General features: G+C 39.6%; 2 protein-coding genes and 1 long non-coding RNA gene across 6 annotated transcripts; all 3 read left to right on the forward strand.

Moving 5' to 3' along the window:
- The first annotated feature begins 977 nt into the window (after positions 1–977).
- LOC135247727 (TATA-box-binding protein) lies at positions 978–12,264 on the forward strand. 4 transcript variants are annotated; one of them, XM_064321509.1, is made up of 8 exons: positions 978–1,432; positions 3,387–3,586; positions 4,187–4,509; positions 4,856–4,943; positions 6,913–7,004; positions 7,160–7,327; positions 7,589–7,683; positions 11,243–12,264. In XM_064321509.1, the coding sequence occupies exons 2-8, from the start codon at positions 3,533–3,535 to the stop codon at positions 11,320–11,322; spliced, it is 900 nt and encodes a 299-aa protein (XP_064177579.1). In that variant the 5' UTR covers positions 978–1,432; positions 3,387–3,532; the 3' UTR covers positions 11,323–12,264. The 4 variants fall into 4 exon arrangements, with proteins under 4 accessions (XP_064177579.1, XP_064177578.1, XP_064177580.1 ...); XM_064321508.1 differs by lacking the exon at positions 978–1,432 and adding an exon at positions 2,506–2,665; XM_064321510.1 differs by lacking the exon at positions 978–1,432 and adding an exon at positions 2,554–2,734.
- Positions 4,954–6,648, forward strand: LOC135247729 (uncharacterized). The gene is made up of 2 exons (XR_010328279.1): positions 4,954–5,493; positions 5,561–6,648. It is a non-coding gene; the product is annotated as an uncharacterized LOC135247729 (long non-coding RNA).
- A 2,626-nt stretch (positions 12,265–14,890) lies between the features above and the next one.
- LOC135247728 (rho-related GTP-binding protein RhoU-like) lies at positions 14,891–22,328 on the forward strand. Its single transcript, XM_064321513.1, has 3 exons — positions 14,891–15,663; positions 16,551–16,609; positions 20,222–22,328. The coding sequence occupies exons 1-3, from the start codon at positions 15,420–15,422 to the stop codon at positions 20,672–20,674; spliced, it is 756 nt and encodes a 251-aa protein (XP_064177583.1). The 5' UTR covers positions 14,891–15,419; the 3' UTR covers positions 20,675–22,328.
- The last annotated feature ends 3,802 nt before the right edge of the window (positions 22,329–26,130 follow it).

Raw genomic sequence — 26,130 nt, forward strand, 5'->3', positions numbered from 1 at the left:
TAGCCTACGTCATATTTTGGAGATCTGTATGATGTAATGCCCTATGGCAAGCCAGTTTAACATTTAATAGTCTGGCCAGTTTCACATTACAGATATCTGTAATTCATTTATGACTAGTCAAAACATTAATTTATGATATTTCTAATTGCATTTTGATTAGTCAAAACTTTAATTTAAAATATCTCTAATTACATTTTGACTAGCAAAATTGACGTTACTTCCGCCATTCACTTGTATGGAACCTCCAATTAAAGATACCTACATTTCAGTTTTGACCATCTAAAACGCAAATTCCAGATATCTCCATTTAAATGTGCCCGGACCCCGTCTGGCTTCCGTCCCTGTGCCCGGACCCCGTCCGGCTTCCGTCCCTGTGCCCTGTCTCGTCTCGTCCCAGTCCCGAGTCCTGTCTCGTCTCGTCCCAGTCCCGAGTCCTGTCTCGTCTCGTCCCAGTCCCGAGTCCTGTCTCATCTCGTCTCATCCCAGTCCCCAGTCCTGTCTCGTCTCGCCCCAGTCCCCAGTCCCGTTCCTGTTTTGTCCCGTTCCTGTCCTATCCAGTCCCGAGCCTTGTCCTGCCCTGTTCCTGAGTCCTACCCCAGTCTAGTCTAAGTTCTGTCTTGTCTCTAGCTCCCACCCTTTGTTTCACTCCCTCCCTAGGTCGGCCTCCTGGGACGTCAGGAGCCGTCCCTTGGGGGGTGGGGGGGCGGGGGGGGGGGGTACTGCCATGGTTCTGTCTTTCTGTTTGTTTTTCCCTGTTGGGCACTTGTTTTGTGTCCTGCTCGTTCCTCTGTTGGTTAATTGTATTATTGCTTTCAATTATTTTATTATTGTCTCGTTATTTAATCATCGTCCCCACCTGCCTCTCATTTTCCCTTCCTTCTGGTTTGATTGTTCTTTGAGTTCACCTGTGTCTTGTTACCCCTGTCTATTTAAGTTCTTTGTCCCCTTGACTTGGGTGCTGGTACCTTGTGTCTCTTTCTGACTTGTGCTTGTTCCTGACTTGTGTTTGTTTCTGATTTATATGTATCTACCTGCTTGTGTTCTGCCTGCCTTGTGTTCCGTCTGCCTGTGTTCTCCCCTGTCTGTGTTCTACCCGTACTGTTTCTGTTCCCTGTCTGCTTGAGTTTGAGTTTCTAGTTTTGCTTGTTTTGAGTTCCTTTATGTGTTTCCTGTTTTTTTTTTTTATTTCATTTTGGAATTGCCACTCATGGCCTTTTGTTTGTTTTGTTTTGTTAGTAAAGTCTTTAGTTGTATTTACATTTTTGAGTTTCGTGTTTTTTCCCCACTCTGCGTCTGGGTCCTAACCCCCTTACCGTGATACCAGCAATGACAGCATAAAGGTTGCTGCAGTATCCAGGATGCTCAGCCTCAGAGTAAATTCCCTGAAGCACTCCCCTTCGTCTTTTTCCGACATAACCTGCAAGACATGCAGGTTTGTGTATTCCCAAACAATTTTTGCTCTGTCAGTCTTGTGTGATCAAAAGCTTTACAATCATTTTTTTTAATTTTTGCACAACACAATGGAATGGTAACCCGGTGTGCTGTGTCTGCACCACATTGCAAACAATTGTGTTTGTGCTTTGTCATCATGAACAGGGCATATTACTACTGAGGTGTTCTAACAACTCTAGATATAACAGTTTCTCCTATAAGAATCAGCCAATGTATCATTTAATCTAGTAGGCTATGTGGTGTAGGTTTTATTGTGGAATGATGAAGTGGACATGAGTAATGTACCATACACATTTATTTTATAGCAATACGTATGTCGTGCGTGTATCATCTGAAAAGACTAAGAATACAGACTGACAGACTGTACAATATATGGACATGCCTAAGCCTATGAGCCTAAGAGAGCTTCATTATAAAAACACGTTTGTTCTACGAGATAAATCACACACATTAATATCTGAACCATAAATTTCAAATTCGTTACGTGCTTTAAAAAGTAAGTTGCTATATTGAAACTACAACGGGTGACGGTGTAGTTTCAACACAGCAACTTGTTAGACTTACTTCTTAAAAGTAAATGGCAGTTTCGAAATTCACGGTTGGGATATTAATTGGTGTAATTTATCTCGAAGAACAAAACGTAAAACTCTCTTAAACTCTCTTAGGCTTACGCTTACCACAGACCTTATTTTCGGCAGAAAACGAAATCCCTATGGAAAACATATGGAAACCTGCCGAGGGAACCCATGCATAGACTTACATATATACATAGACGCCGCATTTGGCCTTTGGATCGTAAGTCAACGTCGCCGCCATATTGGAGCGGGCTAAAATGCAAACTTACTTCCGGGTTTTAGGACTACAATCTGTAACACTATTAACCTTTAAACTTCAAGTATGTGACTACATTTCCTTATTTTATGCGGCATTATTCAAATACAATTCGTTGATTTAGCCAAAACGCAGTATCTACGCCTTTTAATTTTGTTTGATCTGTTCCATGAATCTATCCCAACCGTTAATATAGAACTCCGCGGCCCCAACTATAGAGCGTCCCCTGTCCAATAACGCCGGAAATGCTAATTCGAATGCGAAAGAGGCAATCATTTTGCGCGCAGATTTCTGGGAAATTGATATTTTGGTTGGTAATGTGTTTGCGAACGGACACGAACATAGGTTGGGGATCAGGGATTTAAGAAAGCAGGATAGAAAGGTATCCTTTAGTATTTATCCTCGTTTGAAACTCACGTTTGTGTCGTCAGGTCATGATGGGGATGAGAACGTGAGAATATTTCTGGCGGTAGTATTTGGCTACATGACCATGTGTAAACTAGCGTAGGCAATGCGCTAGCTAACTTACCACATGCGTGAGCGGGATTTTTGTTATTGTTAATGTTTTCTTTTGCAAGTGGTTTGCTTACTACAAGCGTATAAACTAGAAATGCGATGTTTGTAATTGTAACAAAGATTATGATTGTTGCTGTTTTATTTATACGGCGTAACGCACAATGTTTCTTGTTTGCCTGCTAAATTATCTTTATTAATGGAAATTTTAGCGTCCATAGCGGAGAGAGAGCTAGCCCGCTTGCTGCCTTTGAATGAACACATTGTATTGTCATGTCCGAATAGCTAACACTCCGGTTAGCCTAGGATCCTCTGCAGTGTACTTGTATGATATGTATTCTACCGTATATTTTATGAATATTTACAAATTGTATTTAGCCAGCTACTAACTAACTGGTTTCAATAAATATGGCTCTTACTAACTATCCATGGAAGCTTGCTAGCTAGCTATTTCATTTGGCTACTGTCCATTAGCTTGCTAAAGTTAGCGGGCATAAACGCTTCTGCACATTGGTACATGTTGTGCATGCTAGACGACATGAATGACAAGACCTTCATTTATTGATATGCTGTTATTTTTCCTTTCACAGTGTCAGTGCGAGGGTGTTAAAAGAAGGCCGGGTACAGCAAAAGTGACCAATGATTCGTTAGATTGTTGAAGCGTATTGGGCATAGGTAAAGCCAAAGAATCCTCTGTGGGCCGTTCTCTTGGTGACATTAGCGTTGCAGTTACAGAATGGAGCAAAACAACAGCTTGCCTCCCTTTGGTCAGGGGCTAGCCTCTCCTCAGGTGAGCAGTATAACCCAAATGTTCGTGTTTACTTATTTGTCTTGAATCATGTTCCCTATACTTGCTCCCTTTTAAACTTTAAACAGTTTTTAAACATGGCATGCTGGTCAAACTATGTTTTAAAGCAGGGGTTCACTACTCTAGGAGGTCTGGTTTTTGGTGCTTTCGAATACCTAGCTATCTGTTTAATTTAAGTCACGGACTGGCTAAAGGACCCACACACCCGGTTTTTTAAGGCAAGGTCTAGATTGGGTGTTGATATATAGAAAACAATACAACCTGCAGACTGAACCCCTGGTTTAAAGAAACCGACAGTGGTATTCACTGCATCATTGTGTGTGTGTGTTTTTTTAAGCTACTTTAGTTTTGGATGTTTTCTCATTATAACAGAGTGCAAAATGTCATAGATTTAGCAGTGATCCTTCAGGAGAAATTCATTAATTTTATGTTTAAGGTAACAGCTGATTATTTAGATGCCTTAGCAGAAAATCTGTTTGTGCTGTTGTGCTGCAGGTTTATCTAAAAGTGAGTTTTCCCCCATTCAAATTTGTATAATATCTAAACGTGTATCTAAAAGTAAAATCTCACCATCCCTCTCAGGGGGCAATGACGCCTGGCATCCCCATCTTCAGCCCTATGATGCCATATGGCACTGGGCTCACCCCCCAGCCTGTGCAGAACACCAACAGTCTGTCCCTGCTGGAGGAACAGCAAAGGCAGCAGCAACAGCAGGCTTCCACCCAGCAGGGAGGAGTACCTGGGGCCTCTGGGCAGACCCCTCAGCTCTATCATTCCCAGACTGTCACCACGACTACTGCACTCCCAGGAAACACCCCCCTCTACACCACTCCGCTCACCCCCATGACACCCATCACCCCCGCCACGCCAGCCTCAGAAAGCTCTGGAATCGTTCCACAGCTGCAGTGAGTCTCTGACCTGCATATGCTTGTATTCCAGCAGGGATGTAAATACCATTTCCAATGCATGTGTGTCTGTACCATTACAGGCTTAATTAGAAGAAAGTTAGTGTACTGAAAGCTGCATTCTGGTGTTGTGCCAACCTGGCTCTAGTAGTACTTGCGGTATCTTCAGCTGTTGAGCATTGAGACTGATATTTTCATCTCTGGTTCCTGTGATTAAAACCAAGCAACCTTACTCAAGGAACCTTAAGAAAATTATCTAAGAAACAGGAATATGTAACTTAGTTTTATGAGGACTTGTTCACTACATGTACGTTAGTTGGAGTTAACTTTCCCACCCATTCAACAGAAATATTGTGTCCACTGTGAACCTGGGCTGTAAACTTGACCTGAAGACAATAGCATTGCGAGCCAGAAATGCAGAGTACAACCCCAAGGTAAGTTAACTAGTTGTAGGTTTAGTAATTGTGTATTGCAGAAATTAGACATTTAACATTGAGTGTCAGCTTTCATTAACTGTGACATAACCTTTACATAATGTAATATAACTTTTAAGTAAACATGGTTTTTACCAAGAAACCAGAGGCAACATTTATGAACTGTGCACATACATAAATATTATGGTTTTAATGGTTCAGTGGTTCATTGCATGTGCTGGGCAGAAGGTAAAAAGGTCAATTCTGCACAGGCATGTGGAATAGCCTGCCAGATCACGTAGTAGAGGCAGAAGCAGGCTTGATACAGTGTTAGACGCTATCTAGCCTGTGCGTAATCGGAGCAGTGAGCATTGTTGGGCTGAATGGCCTGTCCTCGTCGCTATGTTGTGTTGTGTTATGTTAATAACTACGCAGAACAAAGTATTTCAGTTTAAGAGATAGGATTTATTTCTGCAGAAAGAGTCCAGCGCCTACACACAGCAAAGTTGATAAATCTGAACTGAAGAAAGTCGGAGTAGTCCCCACGTTTTATAAGCAAAAATGATAAAAAGTAAAGTATTTTACTCATGACCTGCATAAATCTGATTTGATTGGTTGGTAAATAGTTAATATGTAAGCATATAGTAAAATACAGCAAATAAATTATTGGCTATGTTGAACACACATGAATACTGAATAAGCTCACAACGACCTCTAACGTTACCCACATTCCCTAGGTCTACAGAAACATGCTGTAAATTTGGAGCCAGCATTTAGTTTTTTTCTAACATAAGTTTTGAGAGTTATAGGGAACATGGCGTCTAGCACGATTCCTCCCTGGTAAGGTGAGGAATGTTAAGTGGGCAAGTCTATCCATCTGGACTCCCGAGCAAATGAGGGAAAAGTAGAAAGACACACATACATACACACACATACATGCATGCATGTGTGTATGTATTTCCTGTTGCACAAAACAACTACTTGTTACCCTTGGAGGCTTGGTCCCTGGAGAGCCAGAAGCCCCAGTGGAAGGCCTAAGAATTTAATGCAGTACATACTTTTGCCTTAATTACAATATTCTCCACTCATCACATACAACTGCATTTTCAGTTCTGGTCTTCAAAACTATCACACTGACACATCAGATTCCAGGGGACTGCTTGTAAATTGTCTTAGCTTTGGATGAACATGGTTTACAAAAGAATCTGATTGGCACATCTTGCAAGTCATTTCTTTTGAGAAACTTATGATTAGTTCTCCCTTGATTGGATTAGTTAGGAGGGCGCATGCGCACGCAGCGACTGGCAGCAGTGGTAGCACCCACCCCTTGCACCTAGAGTTTCAGACCTTGCCTTCGGGTTTCCGCTTCAAATACTCATTAGCCAAAACCAGCAGATACAAGCACTCCTTCATTCTGTCAGCCATTTCACTGCTGAACTCCAATAGAAGAAGGTAATACCAGCTGACCACCCAACCAGGCTTGATAATATTATGCACTTTATGTTTTTACAAAAATGTATTTTTATGTTTTTACTGTATTCTATGTTTTTATTTTTTATTATATGTTGTATTTAATTGCCTTGGTACTGTTTTCACTGCTGCACAACCAATTGCCCCACTGGGGACAAATAAAGTTCTACTTGACTTGACTTCTAGTTGGAGAAACTTGGAAGTCCCACTTCCCTGAAACTGTATAAAAATTCTGGTTCCTCAAGTCCTGATCAAACCCAAAGTGAATGGCTTGATAATTTTTATTTAACATTGTCTGTTACCCAAGGCAATGGCACAACACCCTTTCCTCTTGTGAGTTCCTGTAATAATATCAGACATACAAACTGATTTGAGTTGCCTGTGTTTACTGACCTTTGAGGGAATAGTTGATTTTTGACTTCATCAAGTAGTTGTAATGTGTGTATTTGCTGTACATACACTGCTGTTCAATTGATAGGACACGCAGAGCGTAATGTTTACTCAACTTATTACTTTGTAGCGTTTTGCTGCCGTTATTATGAGAATACGAGAGCCTAGGACGACTGCTCTCATCTTCAGCTCGGGGAAAATGGTGTGCACTGGAGCAAAGAGGTCAGTTTAGAGATGCCTAACCCATCACTTTGTCACCTCTGTTTTCTTAAAAATGGATAAATGGAAACATTTCATGCAGCAAATAAGTGTTCTAGGCAAAAGGTATTGTTTCTTTTTTGTAAGGACTGTGTTACTGTTGCTTTTCCTTACCACAGCGAAGAGCAGTCTCGGTTGGCAGCCAGGAAGTATGCACGTGTGGTTCAAAAGTTGGGGTTCCCTGCGAAGTTCTTGGATTTTAAGATTCAGAACATGGTGGGGAGTTGCGACGTGAAGTTCCCCATTCGACTAGAGGGCCTTGTGCTGACACATCAACAATTCAGCAGGTGCATTGGACTGTTCATTTCATAAGTCTCTATGTTGACAATAACATTTGAATACAAATGTACAAAATGACCGAATGAGATTGTTTCTGCCCATAACGATTTTGTGCGATTGTGCTAATTGTTAAATGTAGGATAATATGTGCACCAGACAACACTTTTATTGACCATCCCAAACTCTTACATAAGATATACTGTTATATTAATTGATTAGTACAAACATCTGTCTGGTAGTAAAGGGTGAATTGTTTTCTTGTTTCTCAGCTATGAGCCTGAATTGTTCCCTGGCTTAATCTACAGAATGATCAAACCCAGGATTGTGCTCTTGATATTTGTGTCAGGAAAAGTGGTACTAACAGGTAAGTACTTTAATGCTTTGTCTTAACTTGGAAATTTAATGTGTGTATGTTGCAAATTTAAGGACATTCCTTGTGAATTTAGAATTTATTTTCCACAAGGAAACTTTCTCAGCAGGAATGACAGTTGATCTTTGCGTCACAAATGTTACATATGTTGTTATTTTCATTTTCTGATATGGACATATTTCTCCTGCGTAAACAAATCTTAACTTTTGACCACTTAAAATTTTTTTTTAAAAAATGAACAAATTAGTGCAAGCTGCATGCCAATATGTCAAATGTCTTTGTGAAATGTTTTACAAAAAATTCAAAATGGTGGACTTTCCATCTTTATCTATATCACACACAATTGTGGAACTGCTTAAATTTTTACTCAAAATTGATTGGCTGATGACTAAAAGAAGCATATGTAATGAAATCTGATGTCTACCAGTGTTACAAATGTACTCCGTCTCCCCTCTGTTTATCTTAAAAAACTGTTGGAGTAGTTGTGTTTGGAAAATGGGAATACTACTACTACTACCACTAATAATAATAATAATAATAATAATAATAATAATAATGATAATATTAAAAAATGAAAAGCCAATAGGTAGGATATAAATGTATCTATGTATACATAAATTCATCTTTTATTGTTAAAAAACAGAGTAAACTGTTTTTTTCCAGTAGAAGATGAAGTAATGTATTGTTAATTGAAGGTTTTTTTTTTTACAATAAAGATAAATTCAGATTACTTCCTGGATGTTTCTGTTTTATTTATTTATTTTTATATTGACCCTCTGACATTTGACAATGAGCCCCTAAAAAATAGTAGGGTGCCAATTTGGATCAAACACTGATAAAAGAAAATGCACTACAATTGAGGAAATTATGCAAATTCCAAAAACAAATAAGCTAAAGCAAACAATGGGAAGAAATATTTCTGAAAGAAGAAATATACATACCATTTGCTAAGAAGGCTTTTATGAAGAATTTAGTTTACTTTGTTTTGTCGCGCCCCTTGCCTGTTAATGGGTTATAATATACTGTTGCGTTAGACGGGTATTACGTATGAGATGCATTTTTATGCATTTTAATGAGTTCAGGAAAAGTTCAGAGAAGGGAAGTTTAGAACCTGCTGCACCCATTGTTGAATATAAGAAATATTGCCGTTCTTGGTGAAATATTGCACAGCGTCACAGTCAGAGACCCACGTGCGTGCATCGATATAACCACATACGTACTCCCTCTGTGAACAACTGAAGGAGGTTGCATTAAACTTTATTGAAGAGACAGAAGTTTTAGTGCATTCCTCCCGAGTGCCCCACGGAGATGACATTTTTACCCCAGCCATTTAATTCAGCAGAGAAGAGGCAAATAATTTCCTCAACTTGTTCACCTCTACACCATTTATGTTTTTTTTTCAGCTTTTATTGATAAGCAGAAATTGTGCATCACTATTGTTTGCGCCTGAATGAGAATACTAAATTGGTGGCATAAAAACCTAGTGATTTGCAATTGGGCCAGTAGTTTTCATGTGTGGGCCAATAACTTTGGAAAAACTACTGGCCCAGATGGCCAGTGGAGAATTGACCTAAATGTCAACCCCTGAGGTGAGACAAAAAAAAACTTCCTGTGTGTTTGAGCTTCTGTTACTTTCTTTCAGTAATATTTAGAGTAATTCTGACATTTTGAAAGGAAACTCCCAAGGGTTACTGTTCAGAAGAGACCAGGATTATGCCTGTAGTCAAAAGGGTCCAAGAATTGTAACCATTATATTTTGGGTATGTCATTTTCATGCTTTAAAAAAGTGCGCTACAAAACATACCTATAGAGCCAGAAGCGCTCACTATGTACGTTACTAGGGTAACTAGAATAGGGTAACTTTGTGACCTTATTCTGAAATGGGAATAAAATCGCCCTCACAAGACACTGATTTAAAGGGAGGGTTTTCTGTTTATTTTTCTTCCACACAGCCTGTCCTAAGCAGCACTGAAAAGGACTGTCATTGAACATAAACATTTTCTCAGCCCTTAAAAATATAGGGCCTTATTCACCAATATCTTCCTAAGTTTTTTCTTAAATTTGTTCTTAAGAAAGGTCCTAAGAAAAATCTACGTCATATTCACGACGTGTTCTTAAACTGCAGAATTGTTTGCACGTGTTCTTAAAATGATGAATCCCATCGTCTTCGTAAATGTAAAGCGCTTGCCAGTTGTACCTAATTAGCATAGGTAAACGCCCGCCAATCCCCATAAAAGGGCATGAGACTGCAGGGCCGTGTGCTCACAGAAATGGAACAGAAAAGTTGAGAGCGAACGAAGTCAATAATGCCCAAACGAAAATCTAAAGAGGGTGGAGCACCGGACTCCAAATGTAAGAAAAACTTCAGTAGTTCTGAAGTGGAGGTATTGCTGCGGGAAGTGAACAGCAAACGACCTGTCATATTTAGTAGCGTCAGTAGTGGATATAAAATAACACAAAATGAGATGCATGGGATGCTAGTACTCGTTTAGTGAATGCTGTATCCGGAGAAGGGCGCACAACTGATGAAGTAAAAAAAAAAATGGTTTGATGTCACATCTGAGGCAAAAAATAATAATAAAAAATAAATGCTGGTGGGAGTGGGCGCAAGGAATTGCGTGTTGTGCATTAAAACGACAAAGCGCTTCTTGTCACATTAATACCGCCAATTAAATAAACCGGCAGTAAACTGCATTGGAGTAAACCCGTCGCTGCACAAAACACTGCACAAAAAATGTATTACCAGTCATTTTGGTGTCACCGCCCTAGTGACGCCTCTGAATTAGTGTTCTCTTCGTCAACATGTCCATGTGTTTAAAAAGTGTTACCTAAGTTACCTAAGTTTGTATTCAATATTTAAACGTTTTCTTTTGCAGTATAGATCAAACATTGCATAATTAAACCCCCAAAAATAAAAGGTCACTAAAATGGTTTGTCTTTTTAAATAATTTATTTACAGATGAACTCCCGCTGAGGCAACCACCCTCTGAGGTGGAACCTGGCACCTTAATGCTTTGTAAAATAATGAAAATAATTATTAAAAATATTATAAATGATAGAAGTATTATTGTAATTTAAATCCTATAATAATATACAACTGTAGAATTGAAGAAAACGCAATAATCAATTATTTTGCGCAAACATGTCAGCACTCAGATGTGCCTAAGTGTGCTCTTGAGTGTGCGTAGATTCTGTTCTTACCTAAGAACAAATCCCAAATAAGAAAACATTGGTGAATGTCAGAATCTTCGTGAAAACTGCGTAAGTGGGTTTTAAGAAGAAAATTCTTCTTAAGAACGGTTGGTGAATGAGGCCCATAGTTCTTTGGGTATTATCTTGAATAAAATTCATTTTACCCCAGCTTGGCTCCTAATGCTTGAAAAATGAACCTTAAGGATTCCAACTTAAATTAAGGATTTGTGCTGAACTGTCAAAGTTAGCAGGATTAACATAGGCATGCTAATCTTCATGTGAGAAATTCAAAGGGGAAAATGTAGACAGGATTCTTTCATTACTGATATCAGAAAATATACTTTTGCTGTTTGTTTTCCAGGAGCAAAAGTTCGAGCGGAAATATACGAAGCATTTGAAAACATCTACCCCATCTTAAAAGGATTCAGGAAGACAACGTAATTGGATTATTTGACTTTGTTATTTATTTTTTTATTTTATTATTTTAATTTGGCCGCCTTAATGCCGACCTATTTCTATTTGATTGGAGACTAAAGTGGGAGGACTATGTGTTGCCACTCGTGCAGAAGCCAAGAGCCCCACTAATTCACTGCTATGCTGTTTCATTTCCATTTGAGACTGTAATTTCATTTGCTTACATCACGTGTCTTGCCTGGTTCACCTGGAAATGTAGCTAGCTATTTTTCCTTGGCTTTAAAGAATTCAATTTTTTAAATATGCTTTTAAGTTTTAGTGTTCTCTAGTTTTTACCTACCTTATATTTTAGATGTTGCTCCCACCCAATACATTCCTCGGTGTCTGATTCCCCAGCAGCCCTGTGAGTTGAATAACACAATTTCTACTGTATTTGGAGATTCCAATGGTGTGAGCAAGGATGTGATCATATTACCAGAATATCTATGAATGTCTATTAATGAAGTACAATGTAAATTGGGGGTGAAATGATTGCAGAGCTAAAAAAGCATTCAAACTTGAATATCTAGTCATTTATAGAACAATTTCTGAATTAAGCAGTTCTAAGAAAGTCATAAAGTGTTTAGATGAGAATTACGTGTGCATATGGGGTTTTGCCTCTCCATCTGTAAAAACCCTTTTCAGTCTCAGTTTTATTTTGTTACATGTAAGAATGCAACTACTCTTTATTCTGTTATAGACCTCTCAATTTAACTTCTTTATGTTTTTATTAGGAGTATTCAGTTGTGTTCGGTTTGAATTCTAATTCTCATAAGGTACAAGCCAGTAAGTATATTTGGCATTCTACAAAGAACCGCCTCTCAAAAAGCACTTTTTTATTATTTGTGTCTGTACAGTATTTCCTTTATACAAGGAGCTCCCATGTGTATTGACTGTTATATTCCAAATGATTAAATCTTTACTACTTAACCCTTGTTTCATTGGTTGTCTTGGACAATTGGAACGTCAGTGACTCCTCATACCTATTGCATACCAGATCATGAGTGTTTTCTTCCATTGGGTATCATGATGCCGATTCTGTTTTTATTTTTGATGTAACTGTCGTCTCCGTTACATCTTATGTTGTGCTCGCAACCATAGAGGAGCAAGATTTTTCTACGCTAAGAAAGGTATTTTCGTAGAATTTTTATGTTATGTGATATGTTGTTAAATTGAGAATTGGGAATTGTGTGGACATACAGGAATGTTTGAGCAGTCTGTGGAAAACCAGTGCAGAGAGTGAGTGCAACATAGTGGTGTCCACTTCTGATGTTGGAAGTCCACAACCCTGGGCTGTTGTCACAAAGAGATGTTTAATTTTCCTCAACAGTCGACAGCCCCACATAGGATGCCGCTTCACAGAAAATGCAGCGAAAGCATTTTAGCTTGATCAGTACACTGAAAGATTGATGTTAATGTGTGATCCAGAATTTGTGCAATGTCTAGGAGGCATTAACACACAAGCCAGTTTGATATCCACATGGTCCTCAACCAATTTCATTCAATGGGTATTCAACAAAAAGTTAGTCAGTTAATAGTATGCATATCTGAGAAATATTGGATGTTTGGCACCACTGTTTTTTTTTTTTTTTTACTGTGGGGTTTATCTGTGGTTGCTTGCCTGTTTTGTGGTGCACTTAACATTATTGCAGGAACTTCACAGTCTGGATTATGCTGTCTTCTCCACTGCCCTATGCCATTGTTGTCTTTCCCATAGATTTCCATGCTAATGTCATCTTAGACACTGTTTGTGTAAACATCAAAAAATGTAGGTGTCTTGTTTGTCCCACGAATCACCCCCTTTCAAATTCACTGCTCATGGAGCGGTGTTAACCATAATTATAAGCAAACGGGCCTGTTCTGCATGACCCTATGCATGCTGGGATATTTGCTTATTCATGAAATTGCAAATACATGAAACTCATACCCCCAGACTCCATTTCTTCATCACTTAAAAACATAAATGTAGGCACAAACTGCTTGCATAAAATGATTTTGCACTAAACGTGTGTGTTTGGAATTAAAATGTTCATGCTTACCAGATGGGAACAAAGGGAAGATGCTGCTTCAAGCAAACTTTTAAATGTTTCAACCATTTAAATATATTTAATTGTATACAAAAGCATAAGTAAACTGACTGAGATGTCATTTTTATCAGTAGCTGATGTTAATGGTGTAGTTTTTTATACTTCCTTGGAAGACTAAAGACCCTAGTTGTGCATTACTTCACCAGCGGTGCACTAATACTGTCTAAAGATGACAAGTTCGATCTACATTTTGTCAACATGGCATTTACATCACATCTTGGTGCCTGCATTGTAATGTCATAATCTTTGTTTAAACATAGTCTTATATAGCCATCAGAATTTTATCTTGATATTAGATACGAAAACTCTAACCTCCAGAATATTGATATGAATTTTTAATAGCATCAATTTGTTTTTGTTGGGAAAGTCTGAGATCTGGAATTTATGCATTTCCTCTTTGAATTCCAGTCCATCAGTAGGTTGTCAAGGATAAGTGGAATCCCTAAATTGTCTGTGTGTGTGTGTGTGTGTGTGTACCCACTGCCCTTTGATTGACTGGCATGACTTCCAAGCTGCAATTTGAATGAGTAGGTGGTTAGGTTTAATGTGCTTCAGTCATTCTATACACCATATAATCACAAGCTAATTATGCTAACACTTGAAAAACCAGCATTTGATTACTGGAGGGTTATAGATTTCACTGAATGCCAACCCATGTACTGTAGTCCCTGAGAAGGTTGGCAATGGTGTAGCACAGTGTTTGTGGCGTCCTTGCAGGCCTGTGGTTTGAATTTGATTTCATGAATACAGGCTGAAGAACAAACCCTAAGGTAATTTCTGCCTTAGTTTTGTTGTGATTGTTCTCTTCTCCATTTCTGTGATTCTTGTATTGTAAGCCTGTGCAATTTGTCTCCCATTTCCTGGAGGTTAAATGGAACAACAAGGACATTAAATGACATAAAACAATTGTCTGCTTGTTTAATTTTACATTATTGATATATTTGTAATGTTTTACTGTGATATCATGAATTTTGAGTAGTATTATTAACATTCTTGTTCTGCATGGATGCTCTGTCTACCATCCCAGTAAGCAGCTGGTCTTGTAACCTACAGGTTGCTGGTTCGATTCCCAGGTAGGGCACTGCTGTTGTACACTTGAGCTAGGTACTGCATTGCTTCAGTGTATATCCAGCTTTAGAAGTTTATTTAATATAAATGCTATGTAAAAAGGTTGTGTAAGTCGCTCTTGATAAGAGCGTCAGGTAAATGCCTATCAGCTATTCATATCAGGTACTGTTGAAATGCTTGTTGTTTTGCTGCTTCCTGACAGCAAAATTTGGATAACTACACCAGATGGCGCAATTGAGTTGGGCATCGATACCAAAACATGGACTCGTCGTGTATATGTCCGGTGAATCGCTTCAGATAGGCTACTATTAATTTAGAGAAAAGTAAGGCTAAATACCCCCCAACGTATCCCGTCTTGCGCGGATGAACTTGACTATTATACTAGTAGAGTCGCTCCGTGGTATTGTTTTGTACTTTAACAAATGCAGTTTGCGAGATACGTAAATCCTATTGCTTGTAAATACTAACATTAACTTTGTAATTTTTGCAGTGTGTTAAGCCGCTAGATGGCCATTGGTTAACTGGAGCGAAGCAAATTCTTTTTACTGATTTTGCACATGATGTCATGCTGCTCTTGCCTCGCGCAGAGTGGAGTAGAGGAGGCATACACAGAGCTAGGACTACACCGTGAAACGACTCGCGCAGTAGTTACGGAGATGAAGATTTTTTTCAGAACCGGAGAGCCAGTTTTCCCCGAGTTTGTATTGTGCGCCGTAGATGTTGATGTGTTCTACTCCCTGGGTCGTAACTGGAAGCATTTGGATTTATTTGATGGAAGAAATAATTTTCCAGACAAGAAAATACAACAGAAACTGAAGCCTGCTAAATGAGTCTTCTGATGAAACCCCCACTGATGTCAAGGTATTGGAATCAAAAAAGCTCAGATAACTTGGATTAGTACTAGGAACGTTTCTGTGGTAGCACAATACGATGCCACCACAGGGGGTTGGAGAGTATAAACCAGTTTCGGACTCGGACATTCCCCCAGTACCTCCTCACAACGTTCGGAACACAGATTTTCCGTCGGAGTCGAAGTTTGGCTCTGGATGTGAGCACAAAGTTAAATGCGTTCTCGTTGGGGATGGCGCGGTTGGCAAGACCAGTCTTATTGTCAGCTATACAACAAACGGATATCCAACGGAGTACATCCCTACTGCTTTTGATAACTTTGCAGGTAATCAATGAAAAAAGAATGACTGATTAAATTTGATCTGTTTTGAGATTATGTATTTTTTCTAAATTGTATCTTACGTATGCCTTTTAAAAATATTTGTTTAAATGGCGCTGCTTTTTGTGTTATTTTGGTTTGTTTTTTGTGCACGCTTTGTAAGAAAACACTCAAATTAGTCTGTCCAATCTATTATTTTGAGAACGTATCACTATGAATTTGGAGTCTATCAAATGTAGAGTACATATTGGATTTTAGTGCCATATCCTGTTAGAGTGATGTCCCAGCCCAGTTCAACAAAGAATTTCCCAACATGTTTTCTGTCCTTTGTCCAGTTTCTCGACTTAATTCATGCAATTCAAAGCATGTAGAAAAGCATCCTTCATTATACCAAAGACAATGTCAGTTAGCTTACAGAGACTTGCTATATCTTTCATTTTGAAAATTATTTAGGGATAAAAACGAAATAATGCGCAAAGACGATGGTAACGACATGAAAGCAAACTACAACCACACGTGAAAAAATCTCACTTGACTAATAAAAAAAAAAGATAATATGTCTAGCTACAGAAGAGGGTATAGGCTGAAGACGTTTGATTGGTAGACTTGACTATTAATGCAAAGTATATTTTTCACCACGTTAGGGAAGTCAGTATGCAATTTTGTGTTTTCCCCCCACATGGATTTTTTTTTAAATTACAGAACCTAAATTATTTTTTTAAATTGGGTGTGATGTGAAATTAATTGACGGACGGACGCGAATGGACGCATGAGACTGAGCTGCTTTTATCGCCAGGCCAAAACGACTGCACAGTGAAACTGTAGATATACAGTATTGCAGCACCACTGAAGGGAAGAGTCATTCTCAATATGCTTTTTTCTGTCATTCCCAGCGGTGGTAGCAGTTGATGGAAAGCCTGTGAAACTTCAGCTCTGTGACACAGCTGGCCAGGTTTGTAAAACATACACACACTCACACAATGCAGCTTGTTCACAGAGGTGGACCTGTTGCCCTGAACATTACTTATGACAGTTTCAGCAGGAATCTCCAAGGGTTTCACTCCAAACATGTGGATGAAGGGAGAAAAGCATTGGGCAGTCAACATAACACCTGCTGAGGTTTCCTAGCACCTGTTCATTTAACCCTTTGAAGAGAAAGCTTTTTGGAATTTTTATTTTTTTTTCAAAATTCAAAGTCAGTGTTCTCCATTGCTTTAAATTACCAGTAGTGATTGTTAAAACAGTATTATAATATTCTATTAAGAACATCCTAATCACATATTTATGATCTCACTCCATAAAAGGTTAAGAGTACTTCACAGGAAAACTGTATTTAGGTCTTGGAAAATTATCTTAAGTGCATATACAGTAATGTGCACTACTGAAGTTAGAGGATGAGATGGGTTTGGAAGATGTAAAGAGGCAGCAGAGAATCAGTAAATTACTAACATTCAAAATTAAGATTGGTCCTGTCCAAATAGGCAGGACCCAGGCTAGAGGATTGGGTAATAGTGTGCATCTTTGTAGAAAACATAAGAGTTGATCAGGTGCAAGTTGGGTTAAGGATGAAGAGAGCTTTAGCTGACATAAAAATCCACAGATCTCCATTTCTGTATCATATAAAATGCTACGGTGAACGAAAATATAAACGGAATGTGTGAAGTTTGTTTTCCAGTGCTTCATGGGCTGAACTAAGAAATCCCAGAATTTTTCTGTGTGGTCAAACAGCCTATTTCTCTCTGATTTAGTGCACAAATTTGTTCAAATCCCTGTTTGTGAGCATTTCTCTTTGCCAAGATAATCCATCCACCTGACAGGTGTGGCATAGCAAGATGCTGATTAAAAAACATGATTGTTACACAGGTGCACCTTATGCTAGGGACAATAAAAAGCCACTCTAAAATGTGCAGTTTTGTTGCACAACGCAATGCTACCAATGTTACAAGCAGGCAATTGGCATGCTTACTGCTGGAATGTCCACCAGAGCTGTTGCCAGAGGATTGAATATTCACTTCTTTGCCATAAGCTGCCTCCAACGTGGTTTCTGAGATTTTGGCTGAACATACAACTGGATTTACAGCCTCAAGACCACGTGTAACCACGCCATCCCAGGACCTCACATCCAGCTTCTTCACCTGTAGGACAGTCTGAGACCAGCCAGTTGAACAGCTGATGAAACTGTTGGTTTAAACAACTGAAGAATTTGTGCACTAACTGTCAGAAACCATCTCAGGGAAGCTTATCTGATGCCTGTCATCCTCACCATGATCTTGACCTGACTGCAGTTATGCATTGCAACTGACATGAGTGGGCAAAAGTGTCCTCTTCACAGATGAATCCCAGTGTCAACTGTACCGGCCAGATAGGAGACAGTGAGTACAGCCTTGTGTGGGTTTGCTGATGTCAGTGTTGTGAACAGAGTGCCCCATGGTGGTGGTGGGGTTATTTTATGGGCAGGTATAAGCTACGGACAATAAGCACAAGTACATTTTATCAATGGCAATTTGAATGCACAGAGATACTGTGATGGGATCCTGAGGCCCATTGTCTGCCACCATCACCAGCATGATAATGCACGGCCCCGTGTTGCAAGGATCTGTACACAATTCCTGGAAACTGAAAAGGTCCATGTTGTCCCATTGCTTGCATACTCGCCTGACGTGTTACCCACTGAGCATGTTTGGGAAGCTCTGGATCTACAGCATGTTCCAGTTCCCACTTATATCTAGAAACTTTGTACAGCGTAGCTCAGTAAAATCTGTGAAACTGTTGCATGTTGCGTTTATATTTTTGTTCAGTGTATTTTAATGCAATGAGAGATCCACTTATGTAGACATGCTGCAACACCTGTGTGAGTTTAGAGAATGAAGTAAAACACATCAAAAGGAACAGGTAATAAATCATGGTAGTTCGTCATATTTCAAAATAATTTGTTTTGTACTGTACTCACTGTCACTGGAGAATAATGTGTGGTAATTGCGGTTTTGTCATTCAGCTTTGTAATGGTGAGAGTGGGTTGTTTCTGTGAAATTAACATATTAAATGTGTGTTTAGTCTTGGTGACATTGATCCACAGTGACGAGGAGCATGGTAACTAGTTTATAATGAACATTACTAGCTGTTCAGAAATTAGTTGAAAGCCTGTGCTCTCCCAGTTTGGGATTACTCAGTGTATATCACTAAATATCAAGATTACAAGTTGGGAATGGCAAAGAGAGAGTGACTGTTGAATTCAGATGGTGCATTTCTACAGAAAAATACCAGTTATCATACTCTCTCTGAAGTCACTGTGGATTTTCAGATGTGTGATATGAAATGGAAGCTGCTGTGTTGCATAACTCAGCAGATGAAAGGATTGAAGATGCATTACAGTAGATAAGCATTCCTACTGGCGTCAATGGCCCACTTGTCTGCTGGATACCACAGTGATTTTGTGCAATACAGCCTCATGCTCACAAATAGACATAGCCTTATTGCTAGGTTCCCCTTCCTGAAGATATGCTTTCTGTTTAACATAAAAGCATAGCTTGTGACACTTTGTACACTGAAGTGCGGCTATAGCATTACTGTTTGACAGGTTCATCCAAATGCCCTTTCCACAATGTTACTGGTATGTACCTGAAACCTTTTCTAAGGACCTGTGGCATGTTTGTTTGGCCCTTATATTGTCACTGCAAACTCAGTGTTGCATGCTGTAGATAGATCCCTCATTAAATTACATAATTTTGTATCAGGCTGTACGGTGAAGATTCAGTCCTCAGGTGGTCATGTGCTGATGCTTAAGAGTTTTTCCAGAATGTCACCAGTCTGCCGGTCATGGTCTGACTTTGAAACTGGCTATAAAACCACCTGAACTATTCTGTAGAAATATTTAGTATATACAATGCAGTACTCTGTTAGTTGTCTATTAATCATTTGTATTATTAACAATGTTCATATTAATATTAGTGACATGAATGACCTTGTGCCTGTGAATTCCTCCATTGAAGTTGATCTACTTATTTGATAGTATGTTTACACGTCATGTTCATTCATTGTTGTTTTGTGTTATTATGAATTACAGAAATTGGGAATGGAGGTGGGATTCCAAAACATATGTGTAAGCCTTTATAAGTGAAACAGATTAGAGTTGTTGGTCTGAAGACTTTGTCCTGGGACTTGTGCATATCTCTGTGAACTCTCCAGGAAATAGTTGCCTGATTTCACTGTGGTGGCGTCTGTTTTTGAGTATGTCCTCGTATTTATTATTTGACTTCACATTATAATGTATCTTTTAGTAGCTAGAAAGGAAATAGTAAAAGTTATGAGTGGGCAATCAGTAGTTAGTGGTTGGTTGTAGCTCTGAGCCATGGCTGGAGTGTGTTGTAGCATTGTGACCACAACTGAGCCAAGGGTGTGGTTTCTTACTTTGAACTGTGGTCACATTCTTCAATTCCCGAATGGACCACAGTTCAACATGTTGTGTTGTGCCCTGTTGTGGCCGTAGTGTGAATGAACTGCCAGTGCATTTAGTGCTCTTGCGATTGATGCACTGTCTCACGTACTGCTCCCCTTCTTTTCACAGGACGAGTTTGACAAGCTGAGGCCTCTCTGCTACACCAACGCTGACATCTTCCTCCTCTGCTTCAGTGTGGTCAGCCCCTCCTCCTTCCAGAACGTCTCGGAGAAGTGGGTGCCCGAGATCCGCCGGCACTGCCCATGGGCACCTGTGGTGCTGGTGGGCACCCAGTCGGACTTACGTGAGGATGTCAACGTCCTGATCGAGCTGGCCAAGTACAAAGAGAGGCCTGTGGACCAACAGGAAGCCCAGCTGTGCGCCCAAGGCATCAGGGCCGTCTCCTACATGGAGTGCTCGGCACTGACCCAGAAGAACCTCAAGGACGTCTTCGACGCCGCCATCATGGCGAGCATCCAACATGCCGACAGCCAGCAGCAGCAACACTTGAGGAAGCAGACTCCTGATAAGATGAAGAACCTCTCCAAGTCCTGGTGGGAAAAGTACTGCTGCTTCTTGTAGCCATGCTCATAGCGGAAGGAAGCTGGGTGAGAGTGAGGGGAAGGTTGTTTGCGGAAAGTTGTGTTGCCTTGCACGCGATGAGAACTCACATTTGAGGACAGGCCTCAGGAAGGTTCATGCTGATTATTAGTAGAATTGGACAGCCTTTGGGTGGGCTGCCTGTTATTTCTGCCTCTTTCAACTTTTGAGAAGCGGAGAGCACTCACTAATATCACCCTGTTGAACTGCCCGTGTTATGAGCTGCTGTGGTAATTGGATCACTTGTATGGATGACTGTGGATTGCAAAAATCTCACTCTATCAAATACAGATCAATGTTTTGCTTATCTAGAATTGTGTGGATCGAGACAAAGGCATCACTGCTGTTATCCTCTGTTTTCACCACCTTGGATTGGAGTGGGAGGGGCAGGACTCAGCTGTGACACATTAGTGAGGCTAGCCTGTTAAGCTGCAAAGTACAGGGTTATTCCCTCACCTCTTTAAAATAGTGCCTGTGGTGAAAAGCAAGTTGAAATTGCATTTCTAGTGAATGTAAGCCAGAAGCCATGGAAAGCCATTTAATTTTGTGTTTCTTTTATTGCATCTCAGTCCCTGTACAGTCCATCAATCAGGTTCTTTTCAGATTGTTGTTTGCATGGCTGTCAGTAAATCAGAATATACAGTGCTTTTTCATTCTAGGTAGTTGTGCTTTACCGCTCCATAAATAGTTCCCAAAATGTCATCTATGGCCTTTTAATCGACTAACAAGTTTTTGAGTTGGGCTACTGTTAATGAGGAGAGTCATGAAAGCATTAATGAAGCCAAGGCTAAATGAATACAACCTCAACAAAGTTGCGCATTGTGGATTTTTCACTTGTTTGGCTCTTGGTGCTCGCTCTGAAAGCATTTCAGGTCTTGCTCTCGAAGCTTGTGAGCGTGCTCTTCTTGACCACCTGTTGGGCCCAGGACACAGAAACCCAGGCAAGGTTTTTCACTGGTTTGGAAGGGAAATGAGAATATCATTTTCAGAACTCTATATAAATAATATTTATTCAGCTTGATACCATCTTCAAAGGAAACCACTGGAGCATCTCATATGATCAGACTTCTTTGTCATATCATGAAATACTGTTTATATCACACGTATGTATATTGCAGGGATCAGTTTAAACTTATTTAACCCCTTCGCACAAGCCCTCTAGTGACGCCGGCGTCCGGAGATTGCTCAACTTTCAGATTGCTCAACAAACATTTTTTGTTTCTGCAACCATTCTACAAGTAGAAATGACAAACTCTGTGTTCTAGCCTTATGAGTACACGATACGTTACAACGCTGCCAAATGTGGAGCTTAAAATTGCCACCATTGTTGCATAGTTTGTCCATTTAACTTGCACCCACAGCCAGGTCTCATCTGCTACTATACTGACCACAAATGGCAAAGTGGACAATAGGGTTTATCTAGGAGTTCATAAAAATATTCTTTCAGCACTAAAAATTTGTATTCCATTATAGCAACAAGATAAAGCCAACAGTACCCTGAAAGTATTGCAAAACAGTGTTGATAAACATTGTTCGCTTAACAGCAAAATGAACCAGTGAATTGTAATTATACCATTTTGTTCTACTGTTAATATCAGCTACTAAATATGGAATAAATACAAATACGTTGGTTTTACGCAGAGTTGTCCCTTTCAAGATTCAGTGGTAATTTATTGTCTTGTACAATACATTTGTGAAATATACACTTATTTGCAACACTTGTATACATTCTGAGATAGCTGTGCATAAAACCACACATGCTGTTTATGCAGCATTGTGGGCCATTCCAGTTAATTCTGGTTTGATCAACAAATCTTTTAACCAGGAGAGGAAAATATTAATCTTAAGAAGCTTGACTAAGGCATTTCCTCACCTAACTGATATGGATTTTGGGGGTCCTCTGAGTTTGTCAGCCTTGATTCTCTCTAAGAGGATACATACGGACGTAGTGAATATGTCCTCTTCAACATGTAAGTATTACTCCTTGAAATTTTTCAAGTATATGTTATTTTTTCCACTGTACCTTTGCCTTTGCCAAATTTTTCGTATTGTTCTATTCTCATTGGTCATAATCGACAACTGTTAGTCTTTACTAAAAATGCTGAGCATTTTTGTGGCTAGCTAATGGCTAATCATTGTTATTGTAGTGGCTCTTTGTGGCCATCTTTGTTAGAATTCATTCCACTCACAAAGAAATTCAGTGTCTTTCAAGAGTTTAGCATTATTCCCTAATGTGGGCATTTCACATACTGTAGCTTAAGTGTTCGTATGTGGCTCAGCCATATGTCATGTTTGATGCACCGATTTGCCGTGAAGCTAGCACATTGCTAGCATTTTCCTGATGGTGGAATATTATTGTACATACAGTAGACTATGGGGAATTAGTGTCTCCATGGGCATGGAAAATACAATTTATGCCTTGCCGGGGCTGTATGTCCCATACCTATGCAGCACTGAGAGTTTGGCACTTTTCAGGGTTTACAGAACCTTACAGAAATAACCACAATAACCACAGACTCTCAAAAAACATTCATTTTTGTACCTTCTGACCCCATTTCAGCCGACAGAATTCACGAACAACCTCACATGTCCACAAAATAAAGCCCCAAACTTTTTTCTTTCTTCTTTTTCTTTTTCCTGCTGATTTAATCATCACCAATGCTCCAGGACCACAAAGAATATGTCTCCCCATTGGAGTACATCAGCCAATAAAAATATATAGAAACTTTGCGACCCTGGCGTCTATTTCACTAGTAGCTAACTGGGTAGCACATTTGCCTGTGGGATTTTTGGACGACTGACAGGCACCAGTTCAAATCCCCTTTGGACTGAAGCAAACCTCTAACTCAGGACACTGGCTTGCTGGGTAACTAAAAATAAAACATTTAAACGATTTGCGCCTGTATAATCTTTGCGGGAAACTCATTTATATTTCTGAAACCCAAATAAAATAAACCCACACTTTAGACAGTTCCGATTTGGGCATTTTGACAGTGTTTAACATTAGCTACCTTGCTAACAAGATGACAGACTGAGTGTATGGTGTTAGTAAAGACGGCTTCAGTCCAGCGGTTACCGATTATATAGAAACTGACTCAAGATAATGACTTCTTCGCGGCAGCTATATCGTTTGTCTTTAAGTCAAAATGGTCACATTCACTGTGCCTGTACTGGTAACTGCTTTTTAACTAGGCTAGTGTAGCTACCATACAAGGCAGCCAGTGGAGGTCAGTGAGCAGGGGGGTGACATGGGAATGTCTGGGGAGGTTGTAGACCCGACGCGCTGCAGCATTCTGGATGAGCTGCAGGGGTCTGATGGCGGATGCTGGCAGACCAGCATTTCCCTTCACTGGAACAAAGGGGCCTAGCCCAAACCATAAACAACAGCTCCAGACCATTATTCCTCCTCCACCAAACTTTATAGTTTGCACTATGCATTCGGGCAGGTAGCGTTCTCCTGGCATTCACCAAACCCTGATTTCTCCGTCAGGCTGCCAGATAGTGAAGTGTGATTCATCAGTCCAGAGAATGCATTTCCACAGCTCCAGAGTTGGCACTTCAGCACTCAGCAGTTCCGTTCTGTCAGATTATGTGCCCTATCACTTTGCGGCTGAGCTGTTGTTGCTCCTAGACGTTTACACTTCACAACAGCGGGGCAGCTCTGGCAGGGCTGAAATTTCATTAACTGACTAGTTGGAAAGGTGGCATCCTTTGACAGTCACTGAGTTTTTTAGTATGACAATTATACTGCCCATGTTTGTTTATGGAGATTGCTGTATGCTTGATTTTATGCACCTGTTAGCAATGGGTGTGGCTGAAGTAGCCAAACCCACTAATTTGAAGGGGTGTCATATTTGTCACATTTGGCCATATAGTGTATCTTATATAACGGCACGTAACCTGGAAGTGGATTCAGTTGTTGCAAGGATTTTTCATAGCTTGACTACAGCCCTACTTTTTACCAACACTGCTGTTTGCTACTTTATTGCTATATCTTTAAATTAACCAGCAATCAAAGATCTCATTAGAACATTTTTGTTTCTCTCCATCAAATTTTCAAAGAATACATCTCATTTTCAAGGATACTATCATTATCTAGGCTTTTTTGTGATTTGTTTCATTTTGTTCTGTCCCATTTTTATATCAAGCACAGTTACTGTTGCCTCATTGTATTCTTTAGCAGTACTGCTAATGTGTTCCCCTTGTCTGTAGTAATCAGTAGTTTTAATCAATGGGAAGTGTGATTTGTATTGCCTTTTTGTATTAATGATATCTAGGAGTTCAATAATGAAAAGGTGTTATTGGATGTGGTTAAACAGTCTGTAATTCTGGGGTTCTACTGTATATACGTGTTTCCACATTAAAGCATTTTCAGGTACTCCTGACTCCTAACTTTAGGTAATTCCTGCTTATAGTCTTGTGAAGTCTTCGCTGGCTTGTGATATCATCTCATTTAAATATGCAAAGCCAATTATGTGGCAAAGTAAGAATATTAAGAAATCAAGGAAATTCTGTTTAAAATATTTTATATGATCCATAGTGATGGACCTGAAAGATTAACCACACCATAATTATTAGCCAAATATCTGTGGCACTGTATTATAAAAAATTAAAATACAAATGCTTACGGCATATGTGTTCTGGACACAAAATGGAGTTGGTGATACTGTGAACAGTTAACTTTTGTGCTGTTCCAATATTGCCAGGTATGTTTGTGAACTACATACAGTGAGCTCCATAATGTTTGGAATAAGGACATATTTTATCTTGAATTGTCCCTGTACGACACAATTTTTAATTTGTTATAAACATTTCACAGGTAGTTAAAATGTACATTCTTAGCTTTTATTTAAGGGTATTTTTTTATACACTTTACTTTCACCAAGTAGAAATTACAGTGCTTTTATACACAGTGCCCCCCCCCACCCCCACCCCCCATTTCAGGGCATAATGATGTTTAGGGCGTATCAATGTTATACAAATGAAAGTAATCATGTTGACTACTTTGTTGCATATGCTGTGCATGGAATGATTTCTTGAAGCTGGTGACCCATGGCACTGCAGCCATCTCCAGCTCCTCCTTGTTTAGGGGGATAGTTACCTTCATTTTTTCCTTCAGCATATGAAATGTATGTTCAGCTGGATTCACATAGGGTCAATGACTTGGTCAATCAAGAACTTTTCAGTTTTTAGAACTCCTTTGTTGCTTTAGCAGTATGTTAGGGATTATTGTTTTGGTGTAGGATGAAGCACCGTCCAATGAGTTTGGAGGCATTTGGTTGAACTTGACCACTCAGAATTCATTCTGCAGCTGCTATCTGCAGTTACATCATCGATGAAGACATATGAGCCAGTTTCTGTGGCAGCTGTACATGCCCAAACCACAACACCACAACCATCAAGTTTCACTGATGAGGAGGGGTGCTTTGGATCTTGGG

Source organism: Anguilla rostrata, chromosome 2 (genome assembly GCF_018555375.3).
Source record: "Anguilla rostrata isolate EN2019 chromosome 2, ASM1855537v3, whole genome shotgun sequence".
Taxonomy (NCBI): Eukaryota; Metazoa; Chordata; class Actinopteri; order Anguilliformes; family Anguillidae; genus Anguilla; species Anguilla rostrata.

Coding starts and splice junctions, on each gene's coding strand:
- LOC135247727 (XM_064321509.1), top strand. CDS start 3,533: ATGGAGCAAAACAACAGCTTGCCTCCCTTTGGTCAGGGGCTAGCCTCT. Junction 4,510..4,855: donor GGAATCGTTCCACAGCTGCA/GTGAGTCTCTGA, acceptor CCCATTCAACAG/AAATATTGTGTCCACTGTGA. Junction 7,328..7,588: donor ACACATCAACAATTCAGCAG/GTGCATTGGACT, acceptor CTTGTTTCTCAG/CTATGAGCCTGAATTGTTCC.
- LOC135247728 (XM_064321513.1), top strand. CDS start 15,420: ATGCCACCACAGGGGGTTGGAGAGTATAAACCAGTTTCGGACTCGGAC. Junction 15,664..16,550: donor TGCTTTTGATAACTTTGCAG/GTAATCAATGAA, acceptor TGTCATTCCCAG/CGGTGGTAGCAGTTGATGGA. Junction 16,610..20,221: donor TCTGTGACACAGCTGGCCAG/GTTTGTAAAACA, acceptor TTCTTTTCACAG/GACGAGTTTGACAAGCTGAG.